General features: G+C 42.4%; 1 protein-coding gene across 1 annotated transcript in view; it reads right to left on the bottom strand.

The window, feature by feature from the left end:
* Positions 1-10,780: 10,780 nt before the first annotated feature.
* Positions 10,781-24,160, bottom strand: part of XYLB (xylulokinase) — a gene marked incomplete at both ends in the record, with an annotated part of 81,325 nt that continues 67,945 nt past the window's right edge. The window contains 3 exons of the mRNA XM_084226402.1: positions 10,781-10,864; positions 18,522-18,616; positions 20,822-20,909. Coding sequence (XP_084082528.1) covers positions 10,781-10,864; positions 18,522-18,616; positions 20,822-20,909 — 267 coding nt within the window. The remainder of the gene's footprint in view (positions 10,865-18,521; positions 18,617-20,821; positions 20,910-24,160) is intronic.

The raw sequence follows: 24,160 nt of genomic DNA, 5'->3' as shown, positions 1-24,160 counted from the left end.
TCCCTCCTTCTGTTGCCATAACTCACCACGCAGGACAGAATCACAGCTGGCTGTGGAGCAAGCCTGGCACCACCAGCAGCTGCTGGGTCAGTCCCCAGAAAATCTGGGATACACACAAAATCTCACAGAGAGAGAAAAATCTCACAACTTCAGCCTGAGAGCTAAGTTTTCAAGCAATTGTGGGATCTGTTTTCAGATTTCCAGTTCAGAGGGATTCAGGCTGAAGCAATTTACATTGCTGCTCCCTGGCATCGATCACAATTCGCATTCCTTTGCAAAAGGGACTAAAGGGATTATGCCAACCCAAATCTGGGAATGGCAACCTTGCAGCCACCACAGCCAAATTCCCCAGAGACCAGGATTCAGAGCCTCTGCTCAGGTGGACAACAGTTTATCTATTATAGCAACACCTCTGAATCCAAACAACCGTACATGAATGCACAGCCTCAAATCCAGGTGCACTGCCGTAGTTGTACTGGATCCCATACATTTCTTAGTAGATGTGGAGAGCACACTTTGTACTCCTTTCCCAGCCCTTTAGGAGGAATTATGGGTTGCCCAGTATTTAAATTATTCTCATGAGACCTGGGAGACCAAGATTTGACTCTTGTCTTACCAAAGGTTCCTGTTTTGGCCAGGAACACAGGAAAAACACCTAGTTTCTCAGAGGTATGGTGGGAATCTGATCAAGCTTAAGAAAGCTAAATTTAGGAGTCAAAATCCTGTAACAGTCAATGGAGATCAGGTCCCCACATTCCACAGTGACTTCTTGGCCTTCCCATGCCTAGAAATGGTCCCCAAGGAGATTTGCTCTGCGACCTTCATGGAGAAAAAGGTGAAGCTGACCAGTCTGCAGTTTTTCTTAGGCCCTCCTTGCTTGAGAATGACCTCGACATCAGCCTCTTCCCCAGTCCCTGGGGACCTTCCATAATCATACCCACCTTTCAGAGATCACATTGAGCTGTCTTGCAATGGCATTGACCATCTTCCTCAACACCCTTCAACACATCCACCTGTATGTATGCCCATTTTGCTTCACCAGTGCCTAAACTGATCCTCCCCTATGACAGGTGGCACCTGCCTCTCCTAAATCCTGATCCCAGGCACGAAAATTAAGAGGTTTGACAGCAGACCTTGCCAGTAATGACAAAGGCAAAGAGCACCTCAGCTTTCCCCATGCCCTTTGTCACTAGGTTGGCCAACACATTCAGCAGCAAATCAATATGTTCCCATTTTCCCTTTCCTGGTGATTTACTTATAGAAATCCTTATTCCTGCCCTTCACACCCTCACCAGATTCATCTCACTTTTGGCTTTTTGAATTTCATCCATGTTAGAGAATATCTGAGATCTGAGGACAAGTGACATTGGCCAAGACTTATCAGCACCTGTAAAAACAGATGTCATTGTTGTAACTTGGCTGTTTCTTGAAAGGGTGACCATTTGCTTTTTGACACAAAAGTGAGAAATTGAAGAAAAACAGCCAAACTGCTCATTTAAGGCAGCCTGTTCTTTCCCTTCTGCTTAGCCAGTTAAAATCTCATTTGACAATCTGAGAGTTTAGCTCCCAGTGCTCTTGCTTAAAATATAACAGATGGCCTCTAATAAGTAAATTGAAAAGTGCAAATAAGGTTAAAACAATTTTTCTTTATTGAATATCATTAACTTCAAGGCAGTCCACTTTAAAATGCTAATTAAACCTCACTTCCTTTTGCAGGGTTCTAGTGGAGAAAGATTGCCTTGAGGTAAATTCCTCTTGTTTGTAGAGGACCAGCCCAACAAACTGATAGCAAACTGGGCTGTTACATGTCCCAAGATTAAGAAGTAGAGTTGGAAGCTTTCCATTACTTGTTCCTTCCTTACTTTTTCCTTCCCACAAACCAAACACAGTCAAGAAGGAAGAGGTCAAGTGTGAAAACCTGCTCTATCCACACAGCAAACAACAGTTTCTCTAAAGGTCACTGTTGGTCCAAACCAGTTTTCACACAGGATTTCTAACACCTTGTTACAGCCTACAGCGTGTTGTGCTGCAGGTGTGGGGCTCTGTGTTCCTGGCACCACGCACAGAGCACAAGAGGTCCTTAAGCACCTCGCCCCCACCTCGCTCCTAATTTCCAGTGCAAATTTATTCCCAATCAGTATGTGTCACTTGCTCATGTGCCAACACTGTTCTTTGGCTTGAAGAGCTTTCTCCACCCCCAACCCGAAGGATTTTTACTGAATAACCCAATAAATAAATTTTACTGAATAACCCAACTTATTCGTGCTTCTGGCAAAGCAAATTAAAATTTCAGCCTTCTCTCCTAGGACAGCCCTTCCCCGATCAAGGTACCAGCCCTTCCTTCACCTGTTCTGGTTTTAATTCTTTCTTCAGCAGAAGAGAGCAGATCTGGCAGGGTCTTACCAGAGTGCTACATGAGGCAATGCACTGTCTCAACTCAAAAGGCACAGAGGTGAAGCCCAGGATAACATTCACCTTCTTCATGGCCAGGTCATACTCACTGTTCTTAGGCATTGTGTAAAAAACCTAGTTTTTGTTTACCTTTCACCTCCTTTACCCCTGCTGAAGGTTGAACTCTAGTCTGAGGCAGATCCAAGAGGGACCATGACTCAGCCCCCAAGGAGAGCCTCGTGTCCAGTGATGCAAAGCACACAACCTTTTGGACAACAGCCTCAGGACAACAGGCTATCACCGTGAGCAGGGAGCTCTGGGCGCTGCCCCTGCCTGGTGGGTTTGACCCCAGGTGCCAGTCTGCAGACCACCTTTGGCAGGCTGCAGGAACCTCAGGGAGGGAGAAGTTTCCATGTCTGCTCTAAACCTGAGCTGCTGTAGATTAAAAAGTCAGGATCCATCAGGCCAGAAAAAAGAGCCTCTGAGTGCCTGGCTCCCCTCACCAAGAATTCCCGAGTCCAGATGAATTCTCCCTCCCCATCTAAACATGGTTCTCAGTCATCTGAGCAAGTTAATTTACTTTGTCAATTAAAGATTCAGAGTATAAATTACAAAATGCAGAATTTGATACAAATTGCCTGTCCAGTCTCACCTCAGTGATTTCTCATCCAGACAATCTGGATGAACATTAGCATCCTTCACATCAAACCACTCATACTATAGATAATCCAACACTGCCTGTCCAGCAAACCTGAGTTACAAAAAAGTTTCTGGGCCAAGAGGGAAGGGAAAAGAGCCTTTCAACATTCACTCTGGTCTTTATGGGAAGTCCTTTGTCCCACAGAGGCTCATCTTTCTTTCTGTGGAAACCCATGAACAAGGAGGGTTGACAACAGGCAGGGGCAGTTGTAGCAAAACTTGTTTAACCAGTCCATTTTTAAATCATGCCAAAACCACACATAACACAGATCAACACAAAATAACTGTATTTACTGGACAAATAGCAAAAGAAGTCTGTGCTGAAAGGTTTGTGTGACAGTCTGCCAAACACAGAATCACAGAATGGTTTGGGTAAGAAGGGACCTTAAGATCATCTAGTTCCAATCCCTTTGTCATGGGCAGGGACACCTTCCACAAATGAAAAACAACAGCTGTATTTTCTCAGCCAAGAATCACTCTGAGGAAAATAAAATACTTTCACAGCAAGGCAGAAATTGAAATGAAGTTTATTTGCTTATTCATTCAGTTGAACTCTCTGACTAAATCACATCTTGGATTAGCTGCATTCAATCTTTTCTCTTTTCCTCTGTTTGGGTAGGTGTTCCTTCTAAGGGACAAAAATTGCAGGGACCCAAATAATTTAACTGATAAGTGAAAATTGGGAAAACATACTGTTGCCTTTCAACAACATCTTTCTTGATCAAAAGGGTGTTTCTGCTATATGCAACTGTCCTCAAGCAGGGCAATAACCCAGCAAAGAAATTATTCCAGGAGTGACAGGGGAATGTCCCACACTAACCTAACAAGCTGTGACAGCCATGTGAAGAGATGCTCCCAGTTGGCATAAGCTGTGATATCAAAGTTGTTACACAGCATGGCTGTGATGACTTTTTAAGGAGAATTCCATCCTCAAAAACACCAGTATTTATCAGACCTGGAAGAGAGCTGAGGTTTTAGGAGGGTAGTGCATACGTGTCAATCAGAGAGTAAATAGTGTCCTCGAACAGCAAGTGGAGCAGACCTTTGTTTTCCTTTGTTTTCCTGTGCAAAGCTTGTCTCAGTCTTAAGGGAGCTGTCTTTCACTGAACCAGGGTTCTGAGCTTGCAGGCATAACACAAATGCCTGGGAGAGGCCAGCTTGAAGGGATAAACACAAGCAAGGGCATGTAAATAAAGGACAAAAAGCAAGAATGTGAGTAACAAAGCTCTCAAGCTGTGTCTGCTGGATACCTCCATGCAGGTGTGTCTGAGAGGAGTTGGAGAGGTCAGTCTCATGAATTTGACAGTAAAGACAGAGCAGTTGTGGAGTAAAAGAGCTTTCCAGATGTAGAGTGGTGAATGGGGACGAATCTCATCTCCAAAACTGAGACAAGCTTTCAATCAAGTCTTCAGGAATTTTGGCACGAGAGAAATCAGCTTTTTCTGTCCTCTTTTCCACACCACTGCCTTCCTACTCAGTAGGGAGAAACTGCCCACTCAGGAGACAAATCACCTGATCTGTTGTAGACATCTGCCACAAGGTAAGATGAACAACAGCCAGAAACTCCTCTCCCTCGTGGTCCTCTTCTTTGATTGCTAAAGGAACCCATATGACAGCAGACAGAGATGTCTACACTGGTCAGATGAATCCCACACCTGAATGACCAGACTCCTGCTTGGCTGATGAGATGCTTAAAGAGGAACAATAACCAGATGGATGCATTACAAGTACTCTGCCAACATATACCAAATAAAAGCATCTTAAGAATGTGTCATAAATGCCTGTCATCTAAAGATATTAGAGCAAAAAACATCTCACACAGTTAATGATATCCCCAAAGCAGTCAGGCTGGTGATTGAACAGCATGCCTAATGGGCCAATGGGCAGGCTGACACATCAGTGGATGAGGTGACTGTCCTGGATTGCCAAGCAAATTGTATCTATTTGCCATCTGTATGGCAGTTGTCTTCTGTTCAGTGGGCAGTTTTCCTTCTCTCTTCCACACCCACTCCTCCCTCGGGGGAACATCTGCTGATAACAGGCTGTTGAATGTCACTGCATGGCTGATAAGAACTACAGCATCCCATTGGGAGATGTGAGCCCAGAGGGAGGAGCCAAGCATTCCTACCTGGATATAATCTGGAGATTCTGGAACCCCAGCACGGCTTCTCCCCTGGATTTCCAGAGGAACAGCAGCTGCCTCTTGCACTGGATCTTCAGAGGAAGACTCCACCCTTCTACAGGATCCCTGCTCCAACAGAACCACACCTGACACTGCAGGAGGGCTGCAGCCACAATTCCAATGGGACTGCTCCCAACACCCTGACCCACAGGGTGTCAGGTTGTGTTCTGACTCTGTCAGTGTTGTTTTAGTGTACTGCACTGTTTACTTTATCTTTTTATTTTCTTCCCTAATAAAAGAACTGTTATTCCTACTCTCATATTTTTGCCTGAGAGCTCCTTAATTTCAAATTTATAGCAATTCAGAGGGAGGGGGCTTATGTTTTCCATTTCAGGGGAGGCTCCTGCCTTCCTTAGCAGATACCTGTCTTTCTAAACCAAGACAGTGACTCAGTGAAAGACTGGAATCAGAGATTGTAGCTGTATCCATAGGCAGTGATAGCTGGTCTTTCACCCTTCCCTCAGAGTATGTGCTTCAAGAACACTTAACCAAGTCACCGAGTTCCCACAGTGGTTGAGACATTCCCAGAAGCCTGGGATCACCACAAAAACATTGTTCTGTTTGTCAAGGCCAATTTTTAGAAGCAGCAGAGAAGCAGAAGAAAAGCAAAATGACTCTTGGGGCTGGATTTCAATAAAGTGTCACATAAGAGAAGTTCTCAGCATCCCTCAGAAGTGGAAACAGCCAATAGGGTAAATCATCTACAAGAAAAGGTAGTTATCTGCAGCAAAAGAGGAAAAACTGGTTCTAGGGGGGAAAATAATCTAAAAATATTATGTTCTAGCAGTGTAAGCTGTGATGGCTGAAAGCTAAACCATTTGAACTGACCAGCCAGAGGCTTGATCCAGACTGCAACGTATGGAAGGTGAGCAGGGGTTTCCCAGAGAATTCATTCAGATTTCTTTTGCCTTGCACATCACATAGTGCTTTTGACCTGCATAAAATGAGCTTAAAGTAATAAAAAGGTAAGATTCTTTGGTGCAGGCATGATTTTGTACCAAATTTGCACAGGAGTATAAAATTTCAAGCCACATGGAATCAGGACTACAGTCACCTTCAGAGAAGCTTGTTAGGGAAATGCTCCTCACAGAACAGTGATGCCCTGGTATCAGATGAGTGAAGGTTCTGCCTATTTTCTTTTGCCATTTGTTTGGCAATTTCAATTTGCATTGAAACGCAAATTTAACATGAAGGTCAAGATTTCACCAAAAGCAAAATCAGAGATGTTATGTGAAAAATCATCAGCTGAGGAGAAGAAAAATCCAAATTAGTCCCTTTCTCCTAAAGAGAAGATTCTAAACTGGCCTGGCATTGATGACAACACCAAGACCAGACAGTTTAGTTCTCTAAAATGTTGGTCTTTTTTCTCCTCAGCCCCTAACTTGCATGCAGCAGTCTGGGGATCAAGGTAATAGAAATGAGGATAAAACAAATTATTTGTTCAAAGTCCTGCTTTGGCTTTTTGTGACTTTATATGTACATCCTTCACTGCTCTGCTCTGTGATCTGTGGTGGTAGCTCAACTCCGAAGGAAAAGCAAGCTGCAAAACAAAAAGCTCCCCCCGGGATCACACACAGCAGTATTCAGCTCAATTACTTATTAAAGCACCGACACAGCATAGATTTTTTTTCAGTACATTACTTATTCAATCAGAGCTCCAACTCTCTCAGACTGATCCCTTAAGAAAAAGCAAACATCTTTCCCTGTTTGTTTCCAGCTGCATCACAAAAGACTTTAAAGACTTCAGGCTGCAAAGAAAACTGTTTGTCTTTGGGTTGTTGTACAGCAAGAGCTTGTGGGTGAATCCAGTGAAGCTCTGATTGACTGGTGAGAGCACAGGGCCATCGAGCTGGGAAAGGTGCTTGGATTTTTCCATGTAACTCCATGACCCACCTCCAACCCAGAGTAGCTTTACCTGTGTGGGACAGGAGCTGCAGGCAAGACAGTGAGGAACAATCTCTTTGTGGCAATCAAAGGTTTGTTGTTTTTTTTTTTACAGGACGTGAGATCAATTTCCCATCAAGTTATTCCAGACTGGGAACAGTTCATCAGATATTTAAACGCAGAAGTTGAACTTTCATCTAGGCAAAATGGGCATGCCACATTGCTCATCTTGAAAACAGTAAGGTCCTCTGTGGAGGAGGGAGGGAATCAACCTCCATCAAATATTTAGAGGCAGAAGCTGTTGCCTTGCTTTTAGATTTCTCTTAGCTAAGCTGTTAAGTTGCAGAATCACTGAGGTTGGAAAACAGCTCCAAGATCATCAAGTCCAGCTGACACCATAACACCACCTCTGCTCCAGACAGCCAGAGTACCATAAGGTAGAGAAGCTGGCAAAAAGCCCACATGGTTTTGGAAACCAAAGGACACCAGATCCTTCCATCACTTTTTTAAAGGGATGTGAGAGCAAGAACCTGTGTTTCCTTAGTGAGCTGTTGTGCTTTCCTAGAACGACAAAAATAAGAGAGTAGTCGAAGACTTACAGCAGAATTTCTTCAAAGGACCTTTCAAGGGGGAGATTTATTGAGTCTTATTCTATCAGACACTAGTCAGTGAACATGTGCAACTTGGGTGAGCTGGAAAAAAAGAGCTTGTCTATAAATTCTTGTACTCCAGACACTGTTCCTCAGAGGCCAGCCCTAATAAACCCATCACCACAGCAATACTATAATTCAGTGGTGGCTCACTCTTCAGAGCCCTGCAACTTTTCTCAGGGACTCCTGCAGCAAACACACTGTGCATCAGCTGCCCTGAGGACACAGTGCTTTAGTGCTACTGTGGGACATGTCAGAGAGCCCCAGCCCAGCCCAACAGGCAAGGAAGTGTCTCCTCTCCCTATCCAGAGAAGAGCTCAGGCCCAGAAAGTAGTTAAATCATCCAGACAATATCCTACAAGCGCCACAAAATACTTTGCTAGGAGCCAAGATATTAACTAGAAATGTTCTACAATGTGCTATGAGCTGGGAAATGCGAGCTTTAATCTTCCCCAGCTGAGTAAGAAGCCGATCTTGAGCCTCCCATTTCACAAGCAAATAAAGCCAGAAAGCTACAAGAGACAATAATCATCTCACCCTGACAAAACTAATGAGCTACTCAAGAAATTGTCACCAAAACTGCACAAAGCTGAAAGAAGTAGAGAAGGCAGAGTTACTGAAAACCTTCCTTTCATCAGTCCTCACCAACAAGACCAGACCTCAGGAATCTCTGACCCAGGAGACCAGGGTAAATGAATGTCAGGGGGAAGGAAGACCTTCCTTTGGTCATCAAGGGTCTGGAGAATCTCTCTTACAAGAAAAGGGTGAGGAGCTGGGGCTGTCCAGCCTTGACATAGACCAGGCTCTCCTCAGTGGCACCCAGCAATGGGACAAGAGGAATGGGCAGAAACTGATGCCCAGAAAATTCCACCTGAAGATGAGGAAGAACCTCTTTACTGGGCAGTGACCAAGCACTGGATCAGATCACTCAGAGAGTGCAGAGTCTCCCTCACTGGAGATATTCCAGAACCATCTGGACACAATCCTGTGCCATGTGCTCTGGGTTAACCCTCTTGGAGCAGGGAGGTGGGACCAGATGACCTCTGTGGCCCCTTCCAACCTGACCCATTCTGTGATGATTGTGACCTCTCCAAACCCCTGTCCTTTGTGGCTAACTTTGACATCAAACCAACCAGTAACCTGGCAGAGCTTCAGGCTAATGATGATGGTAATGCTGCTTAAACTAGCAGGCATTATTTAATTTGCAGTAATTAGTCCTTCTGCATTTCTCTACAGCCTTGCTCAATGACAAAGCAACTGCTGACAGTGGAGGCCTGCAAGGAGTATTATATGTTTTAGCACTGTACCTTTGGACCCAGAATAATAAGCACATAAAAGAGATAGATGTGTATTTCTAACGCCACCTTTTAAAGCAATTGCTTAAAAGAATTCTGCTTTAGCAACTAGGAAATGTAATTCTTGACCTTCCTGAGTAATCATGCTAATATCAGGAGAAGATGTAATTATTCAGTCATGAAGAAAAGAAGGTACTGTCTGTACTCAAAAGTGGAGCACTTAAATATAAAAGAGAGACCAAAGGAGGAATGTGAGTATTCCCTGGCCACTCCAGAGGTGAGTCATGGCAAGGGGTTCCTACTCTCAACAGGATGTGGCAGGGATAGGGAGAGTGCTCCTATGCCCCCAGAATGTGAAGAATATGAAATTGAGTCATCCAGCTCCAGCAGGAGCACAATCCAGCTCTCAGTCAATAAAGAGATCCTCTACTCTCTCCAATTCCCTGGCTTATTCCCAAGACACATTACAGCTTCCACAGGAAGGGAAGAGAGGCTTCAGTCACTTTCATTAAACAATCTGCTTTATTCCCAGGAGAAATTTTATCCTAAGGGAAAGATACCAGCTCCACAGAATGCTGCAAAATGTTCCCACTTGCACAGGGATGTTCATTCAAATTCTGCAACTTCCACACATCTTTGCAGAAGCATCTCCTGGCTCACATTTTCTAAGATTTTCTCAACTAGAGGCTACTTAATCTGGACTAAAACATCTGAAGTGAAACAGTAGCAACAGAGCTAGACAATCAAGCTGTTCTATTCAAGATCTCCAAGAAAGAAATGGGATATTGGGACAGTAAGAAAAAATTTATCTTCCTGTCCTGTTGAGAGCAGAGCATGACACAGAATTTCACAGCCATGACAAGGAGGAAGAAGAAAGAAAGTAAGCTAGTGTGCAGATGGACTGACCCTGCTTTCTGAAGCAGAAAGGAGGTGTATGAAACTTCCCATGTTTGGTCTCTTATTTTCTTTTTTTAGAAAACTGATGTCAAGTAAAACATTGCACAGTGGTGTCTGTATCACATAAGATCTCTGTGCTTTCCACAATCTATAAACCCCTGCCATATCATGTTTTATCACACAACAGGCTTTCCATAGTATCATGTGACAAGAATTTCCCTTCTCAGAGGATCCCAGGGAGACTCTAAAGACTTTAATCAGCCTCCTCAACATATTAAAGAAAGATGGGATTAAGTCAGTGTGTTTATGCTTTCTGTTTAGGCAAAGATATAAACATCTCCAAGTTACAGATGAAGAGAAAGATAGTCTCAAAACATTTAAGCAAGAGAAATTGGGGAATTAAGATACTTGCTAGACAGGTATGCAGAGGCTGGCATGCCAAAGACGTGGAATCAAAGCTGACAGAGATGGGTAGAGTGACTCACATACACAAGGAACTTGACTTTGTCACCCAGCTCTTCTGAAACAGCAGGCACAGTCTGAAAAGTACCTAAGAAAAACTGAGGCCACAAACACACAGAGCAATACGATGCTTTTTTAATCAGGTTTTCAATCACAATGTAATTTTTTCCCCACCAACATACTCAAACACAGACATTTAAAAATTATTTGTCTACAAAGAGGAACAAAATGATTTAAACAGCTCCAGTAAATTCTGAGCAAATCTCTTCTGATCTTCTCCTTGGGAGTCTGCTCAGACAACATATAAATTTTATTTGCTTCTATTTCACAAGACAAGAAGAGGCTGGGTTGTAGATAACCTTCTGCTCAAGCTCAGCATATCTTTTCAGAAGTGGACGATAGAGCTAAAAAGCAAAAATAAATAAATATGTCTTGTTGAAAAATTAGATTTTTAAATTGCAGAGTAGTTAAAAAGCATCTTCAGACATGAAAAATGCAGCATCTTCACAGGTACCTGAAGGTTTGGGCTGTTTTTTCCCCAGTTTGCTCATGAAAGTGCTGCAGAGTTTTCCCTCTTTAAATGTCACAGTCCTTTTTACCATCGCCTTTACAGCTTAATTTTATGGCATGCACAGGTTGTTCTTATTGTGACTGGGTTCCTGCTATAAGCAGAAGCCATTACTTCCAGCAGAAGCAGCTCAGCTAAAGTCACCTCTCCCAGTGTGACATGCCCCCTCAGTAATAGCTGTGCTAATCACCCAGGCAGAACTCCTGTCCTTGCCTCCCTCCACTACCCCAGGATGGATCACTGCCTCTGTCCCCTCCTCCTCTGCCTCACTAATCACCCCACTGCCCCCTCCAGCGCAGTCAGCTGGGTCCTCCTTGGCCAAGGTGCTGACCAGAGCCTTCTAAAATGTACCTCACCCTCCCTTTCAGACTCCTGTACCTGTTTGAGCTGCTTCTCTACCGCACATCTTTCACAGCCACATCCTTTCCCATCCACAGGCTGCTCCATGGCCATCTTCCCTGCTCCCAGGCCCACAGGGACAACTGCAGACCCAGCTTTTATCCACAGCTACACCAAGAATCTGAGTAGCTCATTTGTATTTTCCTAGCTAGAATTTTCCAGCAGTTTTCAGGTACGCTACTGTTACAACCATAAAAAGAAGAATCAAGACTCAAATGTGTTCAAAACCCCGGACTCAGACACATCCTGCACTTTCAGATATGGGTAAGATCCATGACATGAGAAACCCTGAATAAATTTCTGATCTGGCTCCAACCAAAAGCTGTACTTCATCTAGATCTTGGAGATGAACCTTTCTCCTTATCTCCTCCCTTATCTGTCCTGCTAATAAAATCAGCAGTGTGACAAGCCATACCAGGAGAGCTTTGCACATTTGCTGTCTCCAGCACAAAGAAGGGAATGCCAGGGTCTGGTACAGGCTTGAGCAGTCCCTAGGAGGATGCCATAAGGTCACATCCCTGCCACAGTGAATCCTAGAGGCTGCCAGTCTGGTCTACAAGCCCTCTGCACTGACTCATAATCAGGGCAGCCTCACTCCTGGCTCCAGGTTCACAGAGGTTATAGAGCCATAATGAATCACAGCCAGCAAACTGAATTACTGCTCTCATCAGTAAGAGAGATCTAGCATTTCAATGTGCTTTATCCTTTTCAGGACAGCCAGCAACAGTGTGTGTGCATGTATGAAAAATTCAGGAGGAAAATGTTTCGGGTGTAGAATATGGGGATGTTGTAGGAGACCAGCTTCCTCCTGGGCAGGTCTCAGTACAGTCCTGCAGTAGCCTCAGTGTCTGTAACAGCCACACTTTCCCAGATTAAAAAAAAAAAAAGATATCACAAAGTTTTCTCATCTAGGAAATAGAAAATGGTGAGGTTTTGTTTTGTGTTTCAACTCATGGCAAAATACCCAGTTTTTATGTTTCCCTTCTGCTGAATGATAGTTTAAGACAAATCAGTGAAAACTGCATTTATCTCTTCATTCCCGTTTCCACCTTCCACAACAGCAGGTGGAAGTGACTTAATGGACACATTCTGCAGATGGGTTTTGACCAACTCCTTCCTTTTTACAAACCAGATGCTATAGAAATTAAAGTTTCATTTCTACATTTCTAGATTAAGTATACAAAGGGGTAGGAGAGAAGGAGCATCCACAGAAAGTGGAAAGAGACACTGTTTGTTAGCCAAGACATCAAAAAATGGTTTTTAAAGCCATCTCACAGTGACTGAGTCTTACAGTGTCTTCCACTGAGTAAAGCAAAGAATCCCACTCACTCCTGCCTCTGCAACAGACTCATTCAGTGACCCCAGGTCAGGCATTTAACATGTGTGTGCCCCAGCTCCTCTTCTCCACAGGACAGTGATACTGACATCCTGGAGGTTTATGCAGATTTATAGGGTTAGAAAATAAAATGCACCACTATTATGGAATGTCACATTACTCAGCATGGTATTTTTAACTAACTACATGAGGGCCTAGAGGGCTCAGAGAAGTACACATATATATTCTTTTCATGTTCCCAAAGAACATGAAAATATTGCTCCCATTTCTGGTAAATATGCACATCAGAGTAAACAAAACATTGAGCAGGCAACTATGGCTATACTGGGAATATCAGTATTTCAAATAAAACCAGCTCCTCTATTCACTGAAGCATCTGTAATGAAGACTGGCTATTTCTTACTTCACTATTCTGTAAATTTGATAAGTGCTAAGTGCTTCTCAGCAAAGATTCAGCACAGCAAAGCTGCATTGGTAAGTGAGCTCAGACACTGAGAAAGCAGGCTCCATATTATTTGCCCATCGGTATTTTTACAAAATACACACATTTACCAGAAGGCTGGGAAGTATTATTGTTAATACATCACTCTAAATTAAAATGTGTCAAAATAAATGAACAACCACATTTACTGACACAGTTTCTTTTCCTGTTTATTGGGCTTAAGCACTTAGTTTGCTAATTGAGAAAATTCAGACATTTGCAATAAGCTTCTTAGCCATTAGTGTAAATGAATCCTGCATTATGGACCATATGAAAAAAAATTGCAAACAAATAGCAAAGAATATTTCCTGTACTCTATTCCTGCTCTTTGGGGTAAAAAGCTGTGCAGCTCAGGGGGATAAGCAAAGCCTTAAATTCCTCCTCCTCAGGGAATTTGGCTGTAATACCACCAGTACATCACAGCTGATAAGTGCAGCAGCACCACGGGCTTTTCACAAGCAATATTTTTCATGCCAGCTGAGGTTTGGGGCTGGAGCAGTGCAGCTCCCATGAAACACAGAGAAGAAAAGCCAAACAGCACCAGCCCAGAGCGTGACCTGGGTGTGCACCCAGGTGTGTCTGTGGAAGGTGATTCTCCACTTCTGCCACGACTGAAGTGCCTCCACAGAACCTTGGGCAACTCCTCCTGTGCAATTCTGGGAGTCTCTTTCCTCAGGCAATTATATAGATGTATTCTTATAATTGAGGTCCAAAGGGAATAAAGGACTCTCAGTAATGCATAAAAACCCAAGGACATAAATTCCCTCTCTGCCACAGCCTGAAACCTAATCTATCAAACCATGATATTTAATAAAAGTAATTACATGTATCACAACACAAACCTTATTATTGTCCATAATTTAATTGTTCTTGCTTAATTACGGCCCTTTCTCCAGCTTATCTTTATAGCCTACTCCACAACGTTGACAGTACTCTGACTGTTTCATTTACAAACCCTAAACTTCCCTCCTGGGACAATTTGGTCACATTCTGACAGTCCCACAACTGAAAATGCTAATGATTAATAATACATTATAACAGGGAATAATTTAACTTGCCCTCTCTGAAAAATGCATTTGTACAATGCTACCTGGTTCTCTAGAACAAACAAAGTGTTTTATCCTGCTACTACATCTCACCACATTACCAGCCTATGTGCTATGAACTGGGCTTTTACTGTTTAGATTGTCCCTGCCACCTTCTAAGAGCAAAAGCAGCTACAAATTATTACTACAAGTGACAATCCACATGGATCCTCCTGTCTCCTGCAACGCTCTGTTAGCCAATCACTGGAGCAATTCAAAATTTACAAATCACAAAGATGATGCTGATGATTATCTAATTTTAATCTACCCAAGTACATTTAATCTACCCTGAATAGATTAAAATTAATCAGTCTCTCACAAACACTTGCTACTTTTGCCATGTTCCTTTTTTTTTTAAACCAAAGTCAAATTAGTCATAGAGATTTGCTTAAGAAATCAAGGGTTCTTTTATTTTTCAAATCATAGCAGTTGGTCATTATTCTTAACAGAGAAAGAATACTCATAAACAGAACCATTAAAACAGTGTTCTGAAAGACTTCTCCAAGGAACCACACCTGAAACAATTACATTCTTTACCTCAGCTATCCATTCTGCAAGCCTATCTTAATCAGTTTTAAAAATTATTGGCTGCACAAATCACCTTAATCAAACTTCTATCAATGCCTATTATATTTTTGGGGTTGTATTATTATTACCTACTTTGCACTAAATAACCAACCTAAACCAATTCTAGAAAACAACCTCCCCCCTCCAAAATCTAACTCAACAAAATATAATTATTTTAAATCAATAAATAGGTCATTATAACCTTCCTGGGTAATAGGGTCATTTCTATAAATCCACCCACTTACAAGGCAATTCACCAAAGTCAAGAAAACCTGTTAGGTTTACATTTTCCCTTCCTGAATTTTTGCAAGATTAATACACCTCAGCAGAGTCAATAATGCAATCAAAAATCACACATCCAGAGGTAGTGAGCTGCTCTATGCCTTCTCCCTACAAAACCCCACAGGATAATATCACAACCAATCTGGCACTCTGTCACACAGCTTGTATAAACACAAGTGACCAACTCCCAGACAATCATGTTCTCTCTCATGTTTTATTTTTGCCTAATTAACCAACTAGCCAACCATCCCTGTTTTAATAGATTACTAAAACAGATCTGAATTATAATGCTAAAATAACAGATTATTCCTGTCTGTTAACATCTATTTATTGTTCTAGAATCTCCTGGTTATTTTTGTCATGCTTAGTGGTTCTGATTAATCTTTTTCCTCGGGGAAGAGAGGAGGCCCCAAAGAGGTGAAATGGCTCTTTAATTTTTGCTATGCTGAAAAAAAAGGAGGAAGGATTAATCAAAATTAACCCACAGATGACTGACTTGAGCTAGTCTGGTTGAGTGAGTGACCAGGGACTATCACCACAGTGGTTCCCACCAGAACACCTCGTGACCCATTTGGGTATTGACAGAATTAGAAACAAGCTCAGATTCATACCCCTATCCTACAAAAATACTGGGAAATCAGGTTCAGCCAAGAGACTTGGGGTCATACCCACAGAGAGGGATTCATCCTCTTTGAAATGGTCTCTTCAAGGCTCCATGGTTTGCTGCAGGACAAAGTCACATTGTTGCCAGGCAAGTGGGAACTTTTGAGACTTCAGTTTCCACTAACTACTGATTCATGGCCCGCCACAAGCCCTGCGTTCCCCATCTTGTGACTTTATTCTATTTTACCTGCCCATCAGTTTAATTGAACCAGAAGAGCTGCTTTGTGTGCCCTGGCCTTGCTTTTTAAAATCACATTCATTATCACAAATGATCCCTCAGAAATCAAAGAAAAGCTTTTTGCATTTTTGGTTCCTGGAAGCCCCTGCTGTGGGCACAGGCCTTGGCAAGGAAGGAGAAGCTACATCAAACTGTCCCATCTGACCTCTGTCTACAGGAGGTTTTCCTCTCTCCAATGATCTAACACGTTGTCTCCAACCTATACCAGGAAGAAAGGATGAAACCAGAGCAGATTGCTGTGTTATGACCTGTTTTTTCTCCACCCTGCCAAGATCTAGCTGTAGCTGTCCAAAAAATGTAAAGAAGTGGTTGGGGGAATTTCACATTGGTGAGCCAGACTCTTTCAGAAGAGCTCCTCAGCAAGACAGGACTTAACCTCAGGATGACTTTGAAGTTTATAAAAAGAACTATCATTTAAGTGAAAGGCTCTAACCTCAACAGAACGAAATTGGATGGACAGGGAGATGCAGCTCTGTATGAAACAGAATCAAACTGACTCGTTGCATTATGAATTTTTACTGCACTGCTCATGCTAGCACACTGTATTACTGACAGGCCCTCTGGCTCTCTGCAGTTTCACAGCCATGAAACTAGCCAGGGAATCCACCATCAACTGCAAAATTATAAGGCAGGAAGAAAAAAGAAATGGTGTGGAATATGTAATTGCAAGAAGCTGATTTTAATGGAATGAGCAGGAAAGCTAAGCTAAAGAGCAGGAATGGCTACTCCTTACCATGCTGTTTGGCCACTGCCTCCCTGTCATTCATTCCTGTTTACTGGGGCAACAATTCACTACTGTACATCATTTAAAACCAATAAAAAAGGTGTGCAAGGAGAGCCAGGTCTAACCCTGTGGAAAAGGAAAGTATTGAGAAGGAGATAATTAACTCTTTTAGCTTCCAGGCCATTTTATGCAGAGAGCAAAACAGAAGGAGGTAGCTGAATTCCCCAGTGATCCCTCCAGTCAGGATTGCTTGGCCCCTGCAGGGGTACAAGGTGCTTGCAAGGCCCCTGTGAGTGACAGCTGTATTCTCTGCCCTTGACTTTTATAGCTGAAGCAGCACCAGGGGGTCAAAAGCAGGTCTCTGAGCACTCCCCACCTCCACCCCAGCTTTTCAGCACACAGCATTTTGGGGAAGAGCAGGGCAGGACGTGAGGTTGAGCCAGACACCAGGGAGCTGCTCCTGCGGTGTGCTCCCCGCAGAGAGCTTCAGCTGCAGCACACGTGGCACAGGCCACTGCTGTTAATTATTTTATCTTTTAAAATCAGGGGGGAAGGTTGAGTAAATGAGATCAGATCAATCAAGTTTAAATTATTCAATGTCTTAATATTTCTGAAGGGGACTTCTATTCGATTACTGAGCTCCTCCATCTCAGTTAATAATTAAATAATATGCTGGCAGGCACAATGCAGCATGATCATTTCTATTATTACTCATGATGATATCTGGTGCTCCTCTACACATGTAGCTGGGAGTTAGTCGTTTTGGCAGATCATTAATTTCCCAGTTTAAATAAAAGCTTTAAAACCTTGTTGCCTGTAGTTAGGCCACTTGCAAATCTCATAAATGGTGGAGTGTGTAAGGCTGTGCTGATGTAAAAGAAGCTTTTGCACAGCTGAGGACCTTGGTGAGATTCACCTTTGTTATTCAAACGTGCGTTCTCCAGGAATCCTGCTACCCTGTATTGTTTATTTATCACTGGGCATTATATTTCAAAAGCTGTCGTAAACTAAAGCCTTTGGCTGAGAGTGAGACGTGCAGGGCTGCACTGGAGAGCCTGAGACAATGATTCCTTCCTTGGTTTTACAAGGGCTGGAATCACACAGTTACCAACAAAGACTCTCTCCTCTGCTTTGCCTACGTGGGCCATAAAGCACAAGCCTCACCTTCAGACGTGCCAAAATTCACGGGATGGGCACAGGACCAAAGAGCTGTGCCTACTGAATCCTCCCAGCTGCCACGGTTTCAGAGGAGCTACCAGTGATTATATACAATTTCTGAGCACTGTTTACAGACAGGAAAGGTTTTTGGGGGTGTTTTCCAAGAAGCCAGAAAGCACAACCCACCCTTTTGTCCACGCTGCTTGCTGTAAACAAATCCAGATTATTTTTTCAAGATTATCAGTTACAACCTGACTGACCTTTTTCCAAATTCAATCTATTTTATGGCTTTTTCTGTCCCTTAAGGAAGACATTTTGCTGTCTGATCATACCTTGTTAGGAAAATTCATTCTCACAGACCTGGATGGTGGGATCAGATTATTGCATCATTACAACAACAAATGCCTCTCAAAATCCAATCTGTCTTTACAAAAAGGAGTAAGAACCGTGTAACCAAGTGTTTCCTAAATTAATTTATTTTACCAGAAGAATTAGCAAACCACTACATTTTGAAGCAGACTGGAAATGAGAAGAAAAATGGTATTCCCAAACTTGCTCACCTCCTCAGCCCCTGGGGTGGGTGTAACAGCCAACCTGGGCTCTGGTGCTAATTTCACAACATCAGCCAAGGACACATTCCTCTCAGCCACAAGTCCTGCAATGAGAATCACAATCCTGATCAATGCAAAAAAACACCATGAGGGATGTGCCTTGACTCCCTGGCAAATTAATACATTATATTGATCTTCCCTGGTCAGGTCAGCATTCAGGATTGAAGGATAAATGGCAGAAGATCTTACATTCCTATGAGCTAGCCTGGGAAGTGGGGACTCTGTGATTGAGTTTTTGCCAATCACTCAATTCATACCCTGGGGAACAGGTAAGCAGCAGAAATGCTACTCAACAATATCAGTAATTATTTATGGTTACAACAGTACAGTAAACAGCAGTGAAAATATGTGGAAGCAAGGGATTCAAGGACAAAATGTGACTAAACATAAAAATGAAGAGAAATTAAAACACTTTTAAGAAAATATGCTACAAATTATTAAATATCTTTATATGTAAGGAAGCAGAATAACAGGGGAGCTCTGCTAAGACAGCATTTTGCTTTGTGAGCAAATCACAACATTCTAGGAGCTCCCTGCACACCTGCTAAGAACCCCAGGCTAACTGTGAAACACCCCAGATGCACATTGCAATATTATTAAAGAGCCCCTGCCATCAGTATTTCATTTATATTAGCAAGCCCTCACTTTTCCTCAATTCCTTTGCCTGGCCAGGAGTGAGGCAGCTGAAAGCATCAATCAAAAATGCCATTTAGGAACACACACAGCAAACCCCCTGGGGCTTGTCTGGCAGAGGATGTGAGCCCAGGAGTCCCTCCATCAGCACAGCAGCCGAAATCCTCACTCAAACGCTCTGTCAGCCAAGCCTCCACATCTCATATGCCAAGCTGGCAGAGGGAATACACATCTCACACACACACACACACCAAATATCTGCACAAACTTTAATGGTGGCTCCACATTTCACATGCACTCAAGGACAGGGAATCTGCCTGCAGCGTTAAGTGCTGGGAGGCTTCTGAAGTGGAAGGTAAAGTTTGAGTATAAAGAAAAAGAGTTTGGAACCTCAACCCATGAGGTGCAAAAATGGCTTCAAATATAAAGACAATCCAAGTGTTTCCACTGTCCTGCAAAAGCCTGCTTGGCCTGACAGAATCCTTGTGCCTTTTCTGGAGATGAAGAGGAGAGGATGCTGTGTGCATTAAACACACCCATTCAGGTTTTGGTTGTGCAATTTTCTGCGCTGTTTTCAAATGCAAGAGATCGTGTAGTCTTTAGATGCTATAATGTGACAGCAGAATTTGCTTCTAAAATTAAAACTTGGCTGATTTCTTCTGATGGCTGGTGCTATCTTCTCCATGCTTGTTGCAATCCCATGGTCTTACATGAACTTGTAGAAAAGTTTCCCATGTTTTAAGGCCCAAATCCTAAAGATTCAAATTTAAAAAACAGAGTCTAACTGAAGTTGACCTAAACAAGGACTTCCACACTCCTTGAATTGTTTAGTTGTAAGATATTAGAAACCATTTTAAAGTACATGGATAAAAATTCATGGTTGGGATTCAAGTCTTAAATAGCTGATGGCCCACCCTTTAACACACACCCACATGCATTAATAGCTATAAGTTAATTAACTTGTAAATCCTAGGGCTTGACTGTTATATTACAGTGTAGTACAGCAAGCAAGATGACTGGTCAACCCAAGAGCATCCCAAGATCAATGCTTTTACAAGAGAAAGTGCATGGAGCCCAAGACACCTTGCATATCATTCAACTTGATGTTTAAATGCTGGAAGATAAATATAGGTTTAATATTGGCCAGCAGTATTATAGGTCTTGCTGTCCCTGCCCTCATTGATTTTCTTTGTTGGGATCAACCTTTTGTTTGGTTTTGTTTTGGACATTTCAGCAACCCAGTTTACAGCCTAGTCCCAGAACTGAGGCAGGAGGCTGCAGCAGCACCTTCAGTTGGCTGTATGGATGGATGCTCATGGATGCTACATGGATGCAACAACTCAACATGTGTTGACCTTCCCTGGACAGTACCAACACTTCCCACACCCCATCCCTTGGCTGAGAAGCAGCCACCAGGCTTGGAATTAGAATGTGAATTATATTCTCTGCCCTAATCCAAGTGTACTAAGAGCAAAAATCCCTCTTTGACCTGCGTGACCTTCCAGTCGGATGCACACAGCTTTACTCCCCCCTCATGCCCAGTAACGTTAATCCCAAGTATTATCCAAGTGAAATTAAATTCCCTGACTGCTCAAAGCATCTCCTGGCAGCCTTACCATGGATTGCTCTGTAAGCACTTCCCAGACAAGCAGAGTTGGCCGTGTCGATGGTGAACACGGGCGCGTTGAACACGTCGGACAGGACCTGAGGGGCATCAAAGCATCAACAAAGGGAAAAGAAAATCCTTCATCACTGCTCAGCAAAACAAGCAGCTGTCCCAAGCCCCAGCCAAGCACTCAGGAACCTGTGGAAAGAAGCACTGCAGGCAACAGTGAGGCCTGAGCTTGTCACACCACAGGGTATTGGTAGTTCTGAGCTACAGATGTAACTCTAGCCAGGAAATGAAGTCCCGTTTCTCTCCAGATCTCTTGGATACACTCCAGAGGAGCCCTGGTTCAAGCATCATTCCTCAAAAGCTCACACAGTCAGCCCATGCTAAAGGCTTATGTCAGGGCAAGGAAACCTGCTCAGGAGCCCACAACTGGAGCCTGTTTGCTTCCATCCTGTTAAGGCTGATTCAAGTGGGAAGGAAAGAGAGAAGAACCAGTCACCTGCTCCAGAAGGAGAGAAGAACCAGTCACTATCTCCTCAGCTCTAAACTTGGATAAAAACAATCCTCCAGCAAGATGAAGGCCTTCTAAGCCTTTCTTCTTCATCTCTACAATTCCCATCCTATTAGGATCAGCAGGGAGAATGACACAGGAGCTGATTGCATAGTCTCTAAATTTACCAGTTTTCCTGTCTCTAAGGGAACCTTAGCTATGATGATATATTGAGACATTTGGCTTGAGTAATACAAATAAAATTTTACAGGCAAAGAAATTATTATGGTATCCAACAGATACTAAAGTTATTCGACCACAGATCATTCTGCATTGAAATCAACACCATCAGCACCTCACATCTGCTCTTCCCCACAGTTTAGGTTCAGAAAAACAATACAGAATGGGGAAAATTAAGACATATTTGGATAGGGACATAGGAGGTTTAATAACTCCTTTCCAAAAACGTTGTTAACAAATGCTTTCCATTTTGGTTTCATCACAGGACTGCAGATGCCCCTCAGGCTGAGCAATGCAAGAACCAGGAAACAATTCAGATATAACCTGTGCTGGTTTTATTACTTTTGCCAAAGGGAAAGGTGTCTCACCTGACTTAAATCCATACAATTGAGTCTAAAATAAGGCCAGAATGTCTAGAATTCCAAACCATTTGGATTAGTGCAAGATAACCCTGATCCTGGAATTTATAACACTGCAGGGGATGGACCCCAGGGCTTCATAAAAGATGACTAAGAAATTCATTCCATATCCCCTACAGAAATATACAGTACATGGAATTTCTAAAGGATTTTTCTTTCTCTGAAATTTTGTGGAGAATCTTCAAATCAAAACCTTTGAAAATCCCTGATGTTCACAATTTAAATGAAAGTGGCTGTTTGTTAACTAGAACCCAGTGGAAGCCTGAGCTTATACACTTCAAACTGTCTTCAGCAGCCCACGAGCTCCAGTGCTAGAGAACAAATGAATAATAAATCATGGTCATCTATTAAAAAGTATTCTGGAAATTCTAAGGTCACAGAGCTCTAGTTCCACTGCCCATCCCACCAGCTAATGCCACCACTTTGCTTCAACACATTCCCCATCTACATCTTCACCTCATCTCTAGCAAGCATTTCTTAAGTTTAAATTGTACAATCATTTGGACAACAATTTTTTTTTTGTATCTCTAAGGAACCTCATACAATGCAGCTCTACTCTATACTGACTGCTAAGAAGTGCTGTAATACTACAAATACATTTTAATAATTTAAGAAACAACATTTTTTTACCATGATTATAAAATAAAAATTATTCAAAGTCCATATATTTGGTAAGTCATTTGGAACTGTGGTATCTCTCACAAATAATTTTAAAAGAAATTGTTAGAGGTTCTACTGCTTAAGAAAATTCACTGTGTTCCATGTGGTCATTAATCAAGCACCACATATGCTATAAAAAGCTTCCTGGAACTGTGGAGAAAGCTGCCCTACTAAATTTTTTTTAACAGATTTTCCTAAGTTGTCTCCTTTGTGGTGTAAAATATAGGAGTTCCTGAACGTTGATTAATTAAATGATAGTCCTTTGTAGCCCTGGAACAAATTATCCAAAATTGACCATGATAAGGGTGGAAGCTGTTATTCTTTATGCAACTGATATGGTTTCTGAGGTTTTGATTAAATTAAAAAGAAAGATCCAATTAACCAGTGATTGAATTAAGTGAATGACACTGTATTGATCATATTATTTTAAGGCACTTCTAATGAGTTTTAAAACGAGCTGAATTGTTATACGTGAAGAGCAAGCACCCCAGCCACCACTCCCCCAACCCCATGATATTTCAACTGTGTATGTTACCAAATTATGTATTTTAAGAACATTTGCTTCTCTGCCTTCATTCCACAGCAAGGAGATCCTCCTGGCACACAAACTGAAATACAGCTTTAAAAACAAACTCATCTGTGAATCCAATGTTTCCTGATGTACCCTTAGCAGAATTGCTCCTGTAAGGACCAATGTTTTAAGCAATTAACCAATCAGTTAATTTTCCAATGTCACATTCTTAGGCAAAGTAACCAAAGCAGATGAAGAGAAGTGACATCTGCAGGCAAAACATGCCAAATTTGCTGCTCCCCAATCAGCTGCACAAGCAGCAGTTACACACACACGTGGTTTAGATGCCTTAGGAGAAAACAGCTTTTGGCTTTTTTGCTCTTTAACTCCCATTTAATCCAGCTCAGGTTTTGTGGAGCAGAGAATTGACTGCAATTGTCAAAGAGAATGGTGTGCAGCTGAGGCTGGCCCTGACTCTCTGCAGCTCATGGGAAGGGATTGGAATCTCCAGAAAACATTTCACCCTCTGTTCACTATGTGATAGATGAATAATGTGATGGCTGACTCTCACAATTAAATGGCAAATATTACACATAAGTTTTATAGAATTATTGTAGGAACGTGCCCCTTGTTGACAGAGTGACAAAACTATTTTTTGTCCTTTCAAAAAGGAAATAAGCCCAGAAGTTTCCCTCCTCGATTAGGTGAAAAAGGCATCTCATAGGAACCAGAGGACTTCACCTCAAACTTAAAGATAGCTAATTAGACAAGAGCCAAAAAGTCCCACCTGAGCAATTTACTAAAAAAGGAAGAAAACAAAGAAACTAGTCACTTTTGTGAGGTGTTTTACCAAGGGCAAGAAAGCCTCTTGCACCTAGATCAGTTTTTCTCTGTAAAAAGTTTGTTATTTTGCCTTTTATTAAAATTTATGGTGATGTTTTATTCCCTCCTTGCATGGTTATCACAGGATGGCCTGGGTACTTAGGACATTTGGGATGGTTGGCTCATTACTATGGCAACACC

The sequence above is a fragment of the Fringilla coelebs genome (assembly GCF_963513975.1).
Source record: "Fringilla coelebs genome assembly, chromosome: 1".
Lineage (NCBI taxonomy): Eukaryota > Metazoa > Chordata > Aves > Passeriformes > Fringillidae > Fringilla > Fringilla coelebs.
The sequence above is the reverse complement of the archived record's forward strand: the minus strand, read 5'-3'. Positions and strand labels throughout refer to the sequence as shown.